At 36.0% G+C, this 14,107-nt stretch overlaps 1 protein-coding gene across 1 annotated transcript; it reads left to right on the top strand.

Annotated features, from left to right (window-relative positions):
- Positions 1-4,548: 4,548 nt before the first annotated feature.
- On the top strand, positions 4,549-12,549 carry LOC136183046 (nuclear GTPase SLIP-GC-like). The gene is made up of 13 exons (XM_065964810.1): positions 4,549-4,574; positions 7,538-7,754; positions 7,860-8,084; positions 8,926-9,153; positions 9,524-9,699; positions 9,931-10,024; positions 10,109-10,196; positions 10,305-10,426; positions 10,754-10,927; positions 11,025-11,197; positions 11,386-11,512; positions 11,781-11,889; positions 11,989-12,549. The coding sequence occupies exons 1-13, from the start codon at positions 4,549-4,551 to the stop codon at positions 12,150-12,152; spliced, it is 1,923 nt and encodes a 640-aa protein (XP_065820882.1). The 3' UTR covers positions 12,153-12,549.
- Positions 12,550-14,107: the final 1,558 nt, after the last annotated feature.

Below are 14,107 nucleotides of genomic sequence, written 5' to 3'. Positions count from 1 at the left end.
CCTGCTACAGTTTCACTGATTATTACGGTGTCAAATTAAATCTAATAAAACTTTAATCTGTGTAATGATATATTAGAAATAAGAGTTAATTTTATTATCAGACCAACTTTTCTGGCTTCCTGATATGAACTGTACAATGTTTGTTTTGTTTTTAAGTCTTCATTGTTTATAAATGCAATATGGCACATCATGCAATAAAACTCCTGATTAAAATGTTGTTGCCTTTTTGTCTTTATTGTGAATTTGGTATAAAAGTCCTGCAGCTGCCCAAAAGATTTCCATTCAACCCAAACGTGCTGTAAATACACAGAAGCTGTCATTTAAGAGACACAAACCCAGAAAACAAACTACTGCATATCTAGTCATCACAGGAGAAACACTCCAGGCCTGTAGGGGGCGCTAAATGTTACAGCTATCCTTTTATGGAGAAATGTATTTTGATTATTGGTAAAGTAACTCCTGCTGCTGAGTGAGGCTTTTTAGCCAAGGATTTTCTCATGACTCAGCACCTGAACAACTGATGTTCATGTTGTCTGACTTTTGTTTGTTGTGCCATCAGTCCCAGGGGGTGAGGGGTGGGGGAGTGCTGTGTTTGTCATAGCCCGTCTGTTTCATCCGCCAGCCGATCTCAAAACGTTGTCCTTCCAATTATCTTTGTTAATTATGTTCTTTGTAAAAAAACAATTCACTCATATAGAGTCTAAGTAGCGCCCCCTATCTGCTGTGATGATTGCAGCTTTTTTCTGTTTCCTTTGTTTTCTGTTTGTGTGTTTTTGACTTTGCATCATTTGTGTATTTGCTGAATGTTTACTTTTAATGTATTCATTTCTGCTTTTTGCAGCATGTTCATTCATTTTGCAGCACCACGTCTCCTTTGTATTTGTTAAACATTTATTTTCCAGTTGCATCCAGATTTTGCTGCCTGTTTTGTCCTTAAGTCAATATTTTCAACCTTTGCAGCTTGTTTGTACATCGTATTAAAGTTAGTGAATGTTTTCCCTGACATCAGTTTCTGTTCAGACAAAAAACTGATGTTCCAATCAAGTTTCCAGACCAAAATCTGTAAGCAAAACTCAAACTCTTAAAGTAACCTTCACTGCATACTTAGTGTTTGTTGCTCATGAAGTCGTAGCATTCACATTGTAACTTTGTAATAATACAGTTTCCTGACATCATGCAACCACACACAAACCTACAGCAGTAAAACACCCTGTGTGTAGAAGGTGGCTCACCTTATATGCCTGACGTTATGTTGTAGCATTCTTTAAGCATAAGTTTGACTTCTGGGTGTGTTGTATAGTAAATAAACTGCTGTTGATAAAACCAGCAATTGACAAATGTGCTCACACACAAATGTCAAGCACTACAATTTTTTCCATTGATTCGTTAAGATAAATCATTTTCTACACACATCAGAGTGGCATATGCCCTTGGTTTTAGTTAATAATGGCATTGTTTGTTTTATACAATAGTTGTGTTACCTTTCATACAACCCAACAACTGCACTGAGGCAGAAACTGACGGTCTGCTTTGTGGACATACAGGTGTGGTTCTTCATAACATCTCAGGGCGTGTCCAAGGCTCTGTCTGTTCTGAGTTTGTTGAAATTAGATTTTACATACCGACTTCAAATATTAGATACATAAAAAAAAATATATAAAAATAGGTGTTTTGGTAGGAATTAGTGTGTAAAGGCTTATGATGTAGGGATGTTTAAAGAACTTTGTCGGGCGGACACTCTGAGAACTGCAGGATTTTGTTCTTCCGCATTAGCTTCACTTTTCAACACCAGAGGTTGCTGCTTGGGATCCACTGATTAATTTTATTTTTTCTATCTTGTATTAATGTGTGCATAAGGTTTGTTTGTGTGTCAAACACTATTGGTTACTGCAGGACTGAAATTCATTTTGTTTTACTTAAAAGTTTATAGCAACAGAAAACCTAAAACTGTGATCTGTAACCCAACATTATTGTATTTAGGTATAAACTGTGTTGCAATCAACTTTTAGAAATATGATAAACAACCCATTGATTTCTGTTCTTTGACCAACAGCTTGACATATTTTGTAAAATATTTTTCTGATATTTGATTCTGTTAATACAACTGCAACACTGCACGTCTATTTGGAAAGCTTTTAGGAAACCCATTGTTCTGCTGTTTTCTCTCCATATATACTCATGTCAAGGCTGACCCAAGCAGGGTTTGTTTTGTTAGCACAAGGTCCTGAACATAAAAAGAGCATCAACCCTGTAACTGATTGAGTGTGACTTTAAAATAAAAAAATGACCCATTGTGTCTTCAGAGTTCCAGCTTTACAGTGCAAGTATCAAAAACAACCAGTATGAGTCACTCTCATATGCCTGTTGTCTTAACAATGAGTTTAAGCACATTATTTTAAATACTAAACTTTAGTACATTTTTTAATTGGTTCCAGGTATAGGAACGTTCAACTTTTGTCCATCACTTTTATCTGACAGCTGCAGAACACAGCAACGGCTCCAGAGGAGAAATATGGAAAAGGAGTAAGAAATACATAATTTACTGTATGTGTCTGACAACAAGCTAGAAAAGCAAAATAAATTGGTAGTGATGGTTAAAGAAAAACTTTTTTTTAAATAAATACTAGTATTTGATTTAAAAAAATGTTTAATCAACTTGCAGCATGTGATTGTGAACAAGTTCATGAGAAAGTGAAAGTGCTGATGGCATGAAGGCGGAGCAGACACAGAGGGCTTGTGTACTTAAAGAACCTTGAATGAAACATCGCTTTCATTTACAGGAAGAGGAACATTGGTCATGATTTAAGTATCAGGTCACGTAACCTCTAGTGTATTTACCAAGACTGAGGTGGTGGAGGTTTAATGACTGCTTGAGATTGTTTTTTTCTTCTTTTTTTTTCCTTATCAGCTGGGAGTTTTGATACAGCCATCTGTGGAGATTTTTGACTTTTCCCATTTTAGCTTTCATCATTGTCAACAAAGGACTCCAAAGGAATTGTAAGTAAAGCAGTGTTACATAAGATAAGAAAGAAACAGAAATGTAACTGGTTTTACTGACTCTGTTTGATTGAACTTATTATCTTTGATTTTATTTTGTATTGTACTATATGTTTCTGTATAACTTAAAAAGGTCCTTCATAATCAGTTTCAGTAAGAGCTTCTGGTTATCTATTTTAAATAGCTAAATCGTTTTTCTTGACTTATTACACGACATCTCCTCCATAATGTAAAGGTATAGATTGTATGTGAATAAGCTTGGTTGTTAAATTTGAGTAAATTAATATTTCCTGAGAAAAAGAGTTAATTTTCAGCACTTTTACAACTGAAACAACTATGGAGGGATGTTTTGTTGTGCCATTGAAGACGTCACCATGAGGTGCTTTTGAAAAAGTAGTCGATAGGCTTCATGGAAAACGTTCGGTGGAAACGGGGCTTTAGAGCTGTTGTGACTTTGATCTAAGAAGTGATGAAACAGCATAATGCCTGCATTAGTCACTTATTTACAGATGATAGCACTACAAATACAAATGTGCATTTTGTTAATGAGCCAGGGACTGTAAGTCAAAATGGTTATTTGAGGTGGAAGCAAGTGGCAACCTCTGATGCATTAAAATGGTGATATAATCTATGGGTGGAAGCTTTGACCTGACTGATATTTCCCAAATACTTGCTGGGGTCCTTTCCTTACACCTGCTATTATCTGTTCATAACTCCTTATCTTTGTCTAATTACATTTAATTCATAAAAACTTCTGCAATATGTGAAGTTGTTACAATAGATTTCAATATTATTATGTGATTACCTTACAGTTGCTGTTTCCCGTCATGGATGATTTTGTTAAAACAAAATTAACTGAATGGGGTCTCAGCAAATGGATAGAAACTTTTCAAGGTGAAGTATTACCATTCTTTTTGATTGTCACAGGCAATTTCCCACCAATACTGAAACATTCAATCATATGCTAATAGAAAGTAATATGGCTCTACAATGCCAACTTGACATAATTTCAACATGTTATACAATAGTTTGGTTTAGCGTCTGATTTGTGTTCCTAATAACAGATGAAGACATTGATGAGGAGATTTTTTACCTCCTCGATAATGATGGCATCGATAACTTGATCACGACAATTGGAGGAAGGTTAAAATTCAAGGAGAAACTGAAGTTGCTAAAGGTAATTCTCTTAATTTGATTTAATAAATACTCACTCCAATAATTTATATAAAAAAAAGATAAATTCAGACTTCTGTTTTAAAGACACCATCAGATGAAAGATCACAAAATCAAAGGATGACTAAAATGGCTTTTACTGTAATCTCTCAAACTGTCTCCACTGAATTTTTTACTTTTCCCTTTGACATTAGGGGGAGAAAAATGCAACAAATCAGGTCATTAATTAATTTTCTTCTCCTTTGAGTGCAGTACATTCTCTTTCATTTCGTGTTGTGTATTTATTACAGTCGGGCCATAATTATTTCAAATGTCTGCTAAAACGTTCCATGGCTTTGTTCTGAGAGTGATTATTTTCTTGACGTTGTCAACAGGAACATGAAGAAACTGCTGATTCTGCTCAGGTAAGGATAAAATACATTTTCCAGGGATACTGTTATTATACTTGTACCTCTTTTAATCATCAATGTGCAATAGAATTACTGATGTGTCCTGAGAAAAATCACCATCATATTTGACTGAATCAATGGTTGACTCCACTTCAAGGTTTAGTCACACTCATCATAGCTTGGATGATATCTGTTTCAATGAGTCAAATGCATATTTCATCTTTAGGTTTTGGCCAACAGTAACACAAGAGATAAAGGTAAGGTCTAAAGTATCTTATGTAGGATTTATGGTGATCTGTTTTTGTAGTAATAATGTCTTGTTCTGACAAATCTACTATTTGTATGTTTTAATATTGTAAGAGGCAAAAAGCTGTTTTTGATTTTTAATGAAAAATAAGGAAAAAGAAAGTCTGAGTCTCAGCGGGAGTCCAGCGGATGTCTATCACCAACTAAGAAACGACGACGGGACTCCACATATTCAGGTATTTATGTTACGCTGAGAACTATTACAACCAACAGATCAAAGTATTGACTTCATATTAAACCTTAGGTGTCTCTCAGCAACATGCCATAGAGACGATATCAATGCTTCCATTACTTCATTATTCTAACACGGTCTGTGTCCGTAATCCCTCCCTATTCACTGTATAGTACACTTTATAGTAGACACGCCATTTTGTAGTGCTTTCCACTCAATGTATCCCACAATGCATTTTGAAAAGTAGTTTACGAGCGATGGTCACTATCCGAGCAGTATATACCATCAAGCATTGCAGGTCAAAAGATTTTTACGAGCTGAGTGGCGTTTGACTCGGCTGCTCTCAGACAGACGAGAGGAGCAGCCAGCGTGAACACAGAAACACAATAAAGTCCATATTTGGAGCATTTCTACTGAAATCTATGATCAGTTTTAATAAAGAGTAAAAGATCGTCAAAGTTAGTAACGGTAGTTTGTCCTAATGATGATGAAAGATGAGAGACCAGAGTCTGTGAGCATGAATAAATTAGTTTTGGTCCGAAAACATGTTTAATTATGTCTCAAATTCAGCATGTTATATGTATTTATTATTTCTAAATATTTTGTGAAAATATACTCAGCGTAATAGAATTTATCACTGAAATTCATGCCGCTATTATTGATCCCCGGCCGTTAGAGTTAAGCTTACTGTTTTAGTTGCGAGACAATAATGACGTCACTGTCAGCGGCCTGCGAGTGAGCAAGTATTGTCCGAATTTTTTAACATTTTGCTGAGTGAGTGCACTATATAGTCCACTGCATTAAACTCACAATATAGTGAGTAGGGAATGAGTGAGTGATTTTGGACACAGACATGGACTTAAACTTCGGGCCTGTCGCTTGACCTGAGCAGCTCACAGGGCAGAACAAGTGTCTATAGTATAGGTTCTCATTTCCATGCCCCGCCCTCACACTGTTTGAATAACAAATGTACACAAACCTGACTAACTAACATGCCTTTGTTAGTTTTAAAACGAGGTGTGGTCAGGCACAGTGTTGGGGCTTTTCTATGGATGCAGAATGTGACCAATGTCCTTGCGGAAAAAGACACGAGTATTTAATACCAATATTTTTTTGTACCATGCAGTTTTTTTTCACTATCGAATTGGCTTCCTTTTCCATCACATGTGGCTGCTGCTTTGTTGATACTATGAATTATCCTTCATTGACATTAAAGAGAGAGGCTATGTCACACTTTTTTCTTTTCCTCTTGTTTTGTTTAACATGGCACCTAATTAATACACTTGTTTCTTTGTCTTTTCTTTTCTCCAACAGAAAAATTCATGCTGTCTGAAGTGAGAAACATCATGGCACGTGTTTGTAAAAAAATCCACAAAGATAAAACAAATCTCAATGCATTTCTAAAGTAAGAAAAAAAGATATCTCATATTTGCTTATGGGTCACAAAGAGATTTGTGACTGCCCCCCTCTTAATCTTGCACTTTGTTTATTGTAATGCATGTCAGAAAGTTTCATAAAAAGACAACACAATCATTCATGAGCCCAGAAAAAGGTATTGCATTGTATTTATTGCATCTTCTAGAGCTACAGTCTATCCTTTAACACCTGAATTAATTGTACTTTTTATATTCTCCTGTTCAGACTATTCTCATACCTGCACTTTACAATGACGTATGCCTTTCACAAGTGAAAAAAGATATTCACTATTGACTTTAATTTTAACAGAACATACATATTCATAGGTTTGAAGTCTGGGAGTGTACAAGCTGGGGGTCCTCCCCCAGGAAATGGTTAGGGTCAAACCCCTTTTCTCTTTATTTGGTACTATTTACAGCAGTCTGTCATGAAACTGTCACAAGTTTTGTGAAGGAAACAAAATCAATAAGTTTTTTTATTTCGATAGTAAACATCTGGCTTTGACATCCTGCAAGAAATGAACATTTTAGCAAGATATAAAATACCACCATTCACATCTGGCAGATGTGGCTCAGAAGTAATGTTGGTCTTCTCTAAACCAGAAGGTCTTAGTTTCTATTCCTGGCTCCTCCAGTCGCATGTCGAAGCATCCCTGTGCAAGAAACTGAACCCCAAATTGTGACAAATCCCCAATGTGTGTAAATAGGTGGTAAATGTATATAGTACTCCATTATGGTCAACATGATGATAACATGAACCAATGCTGCAAAAATGACAGCAAGAAGGCAGACAGGGCTGAAAGTGCCAGATCTCCGGCGTGAGGCTGTGAGTGGAAAAAAAAAATCTAACAAAAATAAATACATGCGGGAATTTGTGTGAATACGCTTGATGAAGTTTGGCTCAATAGAGATGATAGAGGCAGCAGATGATAACGGGATAGGAACTTTTTAAAACTGGAGTTTTGTTGTGTGTTCATTGGGGTCTGGAGGTTGCCCCCCGCAAAACAAGTCAAACTCAGGAGTTTTATTTTTGCTTTAAGCCCTGTTGACAGCTTCATTTTAATTTTTCAACTCCTTTCGAACAGTGAACAAATCTGTGATTTGAAGAAAGAAAAGAGGGAGCTGGTTGGTGTCTTTGGAAGAACAGGGGCTGGAAAAAGCTCTTTAATAAATGCTGTCATCGGAGAGAAGGATCTCTTGCCCTCAGGAAGTGTCAGTGCTTGTACAACAGTCATCATTAAGGTGGAGGCTAACAAGCAGAACCAGAAGTATGAGGCAGAGATTGAATTCATCACAAAAGAGGTAAAACCACCTTAACATGAATATTTATCCGTCTTTAAAAAGTAATGATGTAGCTGATGTAATTAAAACTCAACTAAGTTAAAGGATAGTTATTTGTTTTTTTAGGAATGGACGCAGGAGTTGTGGTTCTTCTTAACATTCATCCTGAATAAGGAAAACCGCAAAGAGGAAGATGCCGATGATCACAAAGACGCTGATGAAAGGCTGTCAGCGCTGTATGGAGAAGAATGGAAAAACAACCGCTCTGAAGAATATCTCGTAAACAACAAACATTTTGAGGAAATTCCAGAATTTATCGATTCTAAGGAGAAAACCTTGACCTGTGACTCAGTAAGAAAGAGAATAAATCTACAGTATCAGTCTTATATGTAGGATTATATATCCAAAAATGTGTTAACAGAAATCTTTTTTGTTTTGAAATGTATAACATTTCAATCTCATACATAAAATGAAATCTGTCATTTTAGGCGGCTTAGGACCAGATTTGGGAAGAATGGGGACACGCCGTACAAAATCACCAAATTCTTTCCACAGTCTCTGTCATCATAGCTTTCAATTTTGGGGGTGAGCCACTTCATCAAGATGGCGGCCATGTAAAGTCTATAAGTGCCAATATGTCTTCCAAGCCACTTAGAAAGTCCATCTTAGTGTCATCATAAACATTTTCTGAGCCAAGGAATGCATTAAAATACCACTAGATGACTATTTGTGCCAAGATCAAAATACATATGTTAATTTTGGCAATGCATCTTGATGAAGCGGCTCCCCCCCAGAATTGAAAGCTATGGTGATAGAAACTATGTGGAAAAAATATGGTGCTTTTGTCCAGTGTGTCAATAATTTTGCTAAGCCACCTGACTATTTACATACTGCCTCGCTGTTGAAGTTTTTCTCAATTTTGGGGAAGTTGAACATTTTTTCAAGTTAATTAAATAAGTAAATAATGGACTTTAGGAGAGAATGATCTTAATCCTTAATGTCTACAGCCCCATATTAAATCAGAAATACTTTATTAATTCCCAGGGTGAAATACTGTAATTGATTTCTTTATTGGAAAGTTTTGTCCTTGACCTATTAGTTGTAGATGTGTAACCACTGTGTAACCAAAATCAGGCTGTTGTACTCTTCATGGTGCATTAAATAAATCTTTAATCTTGTTTTCATGTTTCAGGCTAAAAAGTTGTCTGCAGAACTTGTCAAATACACAAGCAGCAGATCAAAGTATGGAATGGCTAAAAGCATAAAGAAATGGTTTTGGCCCCTGGTGAAGTGTGTGACTGTCAGGGTGCCAAATAATGACCTTCTCCAGAATGTCACACTTGTGGATCTACCTGGAAATGGGGACCGCAACCAGAGCAGAGATAAAATGTGGAAAGGGGTAAACCATTTAAATGCATCACTTTGTTAATCTTGCCTTAAGTTTAACATTATTTTATTACAAAGCACTGATATTGAATCCATTTTGCACAATTTAGAATTTATTACTGTAAATATTATTTATCTTATTTTTATCTCATTTTATTTATCTATTTTTACCTTATTTTATTTATCTATTTTTACCTTATTTTATTTTACCTTATTTTGGTTGTATTGCACCGCGGGATGGAGACAAACGAAATTTTGATTCCACTGTATGTCTGGCATATTTTGAAATTGACAATAAAGTTGACTTTGACTTTGACTGATTGAAATACATTGCTCTCTTAAATGTGTAACCTTTCTTTGATATTGGCTGATATTCACGATTAACTTGGATTTCATCCTTGTAGGTGGTTCAAAGCTGTTCCACTGTGTGGATCGTGACGGACATTAACAGAGCAGCATCAGAGAAAGAACCATGGGAGATTCTGAAAAGTGCCAGCAGCCTTATGGGAAATGGTGGCCAGTGTCAGCACATTCACTTCATCTGCACCAAATCTGATGATATCGAAGACTCTGATGATCTGTAAGGGACTTTTTAACAATACATTTAAATCCTAACGAGTATCAGGGTCTACTGCGATGTATTTATTTATAGTCATATGAATATATAAACTTTGTTCAAAGTTCATGTAATTTTTTTTACTTTTATCCTGAGAGGAAAAAAAACCACGTCATATTAAAGATGTTGGAGATTGAATTTTCAGGGCTTCAGATAATGTATGAGGTTCAGCTTGATACTGATCTGTTCTTACAGTTCAGTAGCTGGCGTTCGTGCTGCCATATTTAAGAGGAACAGCTGGGCCAAGGAGGAAGTGAGGAGAGAATTCATGAACCTAATGGAGGTTCAGGTGAGTTTTGAAATTTGAGAAAATATAAAACAAAGATGTCCTTTAAATGCAGTCCTGGCCTTCATTTATTCATTATTTTTGCAGACACATTTCAGTGGTGACTGTTTCAAAGTGTTCACAGTGAGCTCCAAAGAGTTCTTTAAGAAAAAAAAGCTAGGACCAGATGAAACTGGTAGGTGAAGGTCATGCATAACTTTGTGAATAAAATAATATCTGTTACATGTGAGAAGTTTCTCTGGATGTAATTATGTATGTATATATTGTATGTTTTTTTTTATAGAAGTCCCCAAACTTCAGGAATTTCTGTATGAACTGAATGACTTTCACTCAGAGACACTGAAGTATGTGTCAGGAGCGTGTGGGATTCTTTCCCTTATTCAAGGTGTCGGCTGTGGAGATGTGGTAAGAATAAATAACAAAATTATAAATGATAACATGACTAGGAATTCCGTAAAAAGTAGAAAAAAGCTGGGGGGCTGGTGGTGCAGTGGTTAGGGTCGTCTCAAGCGGGCGGCCCGGGTTCACTTCCCACCTGTGGCCTCCTTCCCTCATGTCATTCCCCACTCTCTCTCTCTCTCTGATTTCCAACTCTATCCACTGTCCTATCTCTCCATTAAAGGCATAAAAAGCCCAAAAATAAATCTTTAAAAAAAAAATATATATAGAAAAAAGCCCAATGTGGCAAAAATACATTTGTTTTAACATTAAATGTTTTCTCTTTGGTTTCAGGATGGCGAAAAAGCAAATGTGTGCACAGAACTTGAAGAAAACTTGAAACGTGAAAAAAGTAAAGTCTTAGAGCTCATGAAAAAGTCCTATAGGACTTTTAAAAAGTGCATCATGGAAGGTGTTGAAAAATCAAATAGTTCATGGAAAAGTGTCTTGAAGTCCTTTTTATATCCCGTATGTATTTGAATATTTTATTTCTTTATCCAAACCACTGATTTTGCTCTTTATAGTCTAAAGATAATAATTTAAGGAATTTTTGTTTTTCTTTCAGGATGGGATCTCAGGAAGTGCTTTTCACAGCACAATGAAGTGCATTGTCGCAAACAACGGCGTCCACAAAACACGGAGAGGAAAAACAATACAAGGGAAACAACAAAACCTCAATGAGAAATTAGCTTCAAAGCTGATGGAGAGCATTGATGAGGAATTTAGAAAGACCTTCCCGTAAGAACGTACTAAATGAGGAAAAGATAATACCTCTTCAAATGGCGATTATAATAATAATATAATAATGTGTGCAATGGTTATTTAAAGTAATTAACATAATTGAATACAAGTATCTAAATGAAATTTCTAAATTTAACTTTGTCAATATTTGATCAATGAAAGATTTACTTGTTAACATGTTTCAGAAATGAATCAAAATGTGAACCATTCAACGGGGCCATCAGTTCCTTTTCACTCGTCACAGGGACTCTGGTTGAAAAGTACAGAAAGTACAAAGGTGTGCAGCTGCAACTGGAATTTCTCAGGACAGAGGTAAGAGATGGTGATGGTACCATCTTATCCAACATTTTTGTTTTCAGCTTATTATCAATGTAAAGGAGACCCAAGAACGGGGTGAAAAAATCAACCAAACCATCTTCTATATTGAGATATTGAATGAAGATTAACAATGAAGCCAAATAGAATATTCAATTTTTGTTACTATCATCATTTATGTTCATTTCTTATTAAGAACACCGTCAATAAGGTACATGTTAGCATTGCAGACGTACATGTTTGTGTTTTTAATCTTCTGTTGTAGGAAGAAAAAATGAAGGCACAACTCAAAAAAATCATCCGGGAGCGAAAGAAAGAAATCTATACCAGCCTGACGACAACAATCGAGAAAAACATGCAAAACTGCTATGAAGGTAAGAAAATAAATCTTGGCATATGAAACCTGACACTAAATCAAAATAAATAAATGTGTCGATAAATGTAATTTATAGCAATTATCTGTTTCACTGTAGATGCAAAACAATGTGTAGGAGAAGGCTACCTGAAGGACGTGAGGGACATCATTGAGCAGCATGTTCGTGCCAAGAAGGACGTCATGTTTGAGAAGGCTAAAACTGTGATGATGTTAAATCTGCAAAATCTAATGGTTTGTCAGTTCATAATTGATCATACATGACCTTATATGATTGTTATATAGTAAGACACGTTGTGCATCAAGGCTTTTCTTCATTGAAGTAGAATGTACATCATTCTGAAGATAGTTTTTGTGACTCCAGTTTTACAAACAAGCAACTTTAAAATAAAAATTAAAAAAAGACAAACACACAAAAGCTTTGGTCTATTGAAGACCTTTCTGCTGCCAGAACAGCCCAGCAAAGACATATTTAAACATTTTCATATTGAAATTCTGATTTAGAACCACATCCTGAAGACACTGAGTGAAACTATGCAGAAGTCAATTGAGCTATCACTGAAGACCGATGGTGAATCACTTCCAGGTAATGTGAACGTCTAAAAATACAATTTGTTTTTGCTGTTATTTTCTCTGCTGAAAAATTAAACCCAAAACTCAAATAACTTTGTTAGCGTCATTTGTGGAAATATGTTTTACTTTTGATGTGGGTCAGTCACATGGGTGTTGCTTAATGGCTCAATAGTGTCCCCTCAGACTTTATTAAGCTAAACAATCAAACTGCACATTTTACTAATGTAATTAATGTGGGTTGGAAAGCTATCACGTTCAGACCTACATACAAGCACGTGATATCTACACTGTAAAGATGTATACAAACAGGGAGTTCATACATTTAGATGTTACTTTGAAAATGTGATGTATTTATGACCAGGACAGGGGGTCAGCTAACTCCTCCTAGTTGGTTTATTCTATCCACCTGAAACCTGGCAGAAAATAAATCAGCACTCAATAATAAGACATTTCCCCATGAAACAAGAAGCCGTGGCCCAAATGTCAGGTTAAATGTCACTCCAGACCTAAAGAAATCTTTACTCACCGGCCACTTTATTAGGAACAGCTGTTCAACTGCTTGTTATTGTAAATATCTAATCAGCCTATCACATAGCAGCAAATCAATGCATTTAGGCATGTAGTCATGGTCAAGATGATCTTCTGAAATTCAAAACAAGCACCAGAATGGGGAAAAAAGTTGATTTAAGTGACTTTGAAAGTGGCATGGTTGTTGAGTATTTCAGCAACTGCTAATCTACTAGGGTATATATTTTCACGCACAACCATATCAAGTGTTTACAGAGAATGGTCTGAAAAAAAGAAAATATCCAGGGAGTCAGTTGTCTGGGTGAAAATGCCTTGTTGATGCCAGAGGTCAGAGGAGAATGGCCAGACTGGTTCGAGCTGATAGAAAGGCAAAAGTAGCTCAATTAACCACTCGCTACAACCGAGGTCCCTGTGTACTAATTAAGCATCGTTCAAACGCCACAGCCATTGTTGCTGACCATGTCCATCCCTTTATGACCACAGCGTACCCATCTTCTGATGGATACTTCTAGCAGGATGAAGCGGCATGTCACAAAGCTCACATCATATCTAAGGATTAAAGTAAAAAAAAATATTTTGACTGAAAATTCTGAATGTATCAAACAAGTAGCACATAACCAATTTGAACAGGTGTTTTCTGTCTAAGGAATAAAACCGACACATTTTTCTTTCAAGATCTAGGCTGACAGATATGACCTTGCTTCTTTTTAACAAATGAGACCTACAGTCAGGTGCCTTGTATGCCTATATAAATTAACAGTCACAGCAGGTGTTCTTTAGCAAACTCTAAAGAAGCGAAAGTATGACAAGATACTAAAGTAGATGAAAGTAGGGGGGGTCTGAGGGGATTCCCCCAGAAGAATAATTTAGCCAATCTAACATTAAAATGAGCATTTTGGAGCATTTTGAGATCAGATCATTAGAAATGAGGACCTTGTTATGATATTAAATAGGACGGTGGAATAAGAAGCCGACTGTTCTTCACCTTAAGTAGCCTTAAGTAACAGAAATACCCTCTAACACGTTACAGAAGTTAGAGTACAAAAGCATCAGACTGAAGTCTGGAGACACAACTTTGGAAAAATTGACCTTTTACAGAATATTAATTATATATATAT

This window comes from Labrus bergylta, chromosome 16 (genome assembly GCF_963930695.1).
Source record: "Labrus bergylta chromosome 16, fLabBer1.1, whole genome shotgun sequence".
Lineage (NCBI taxonomy): Eukaryota > Metazoa > Chordata > Actinopteri > Labriformes > Labridae > Labrus > Labrus bergylta.
The sequence above is the reverse complement of the archived record's forward strand: the minus strand, read 5'-3'. Positions and strand labels throughout refer to the sequence as shown.

Excerpts from the sequence above, each read along its gene's own strand:
- LOC136183046 (XM_065964810.1), top strand. The coding sequence starts at position 4,549 with ATGAAGAAACTGCTGATTCTGCTCAG. Across the intron at positions 9,700-9,930 it reads ATCGAAGACTCTGATGATCT|TTCAGTAGCTGGCGTTCGTG; the intron begins GTAAGGGACTTT and ends CTGTTCTTACAG. Across the intron at positions 11,513-11,780 it reads TGGAATTTCTCAGGACAGAG|GAAGAAAAAATGAAGGCACA; the intron begins GTAAGAGATGGT and ends CTTCTGTTGTAG.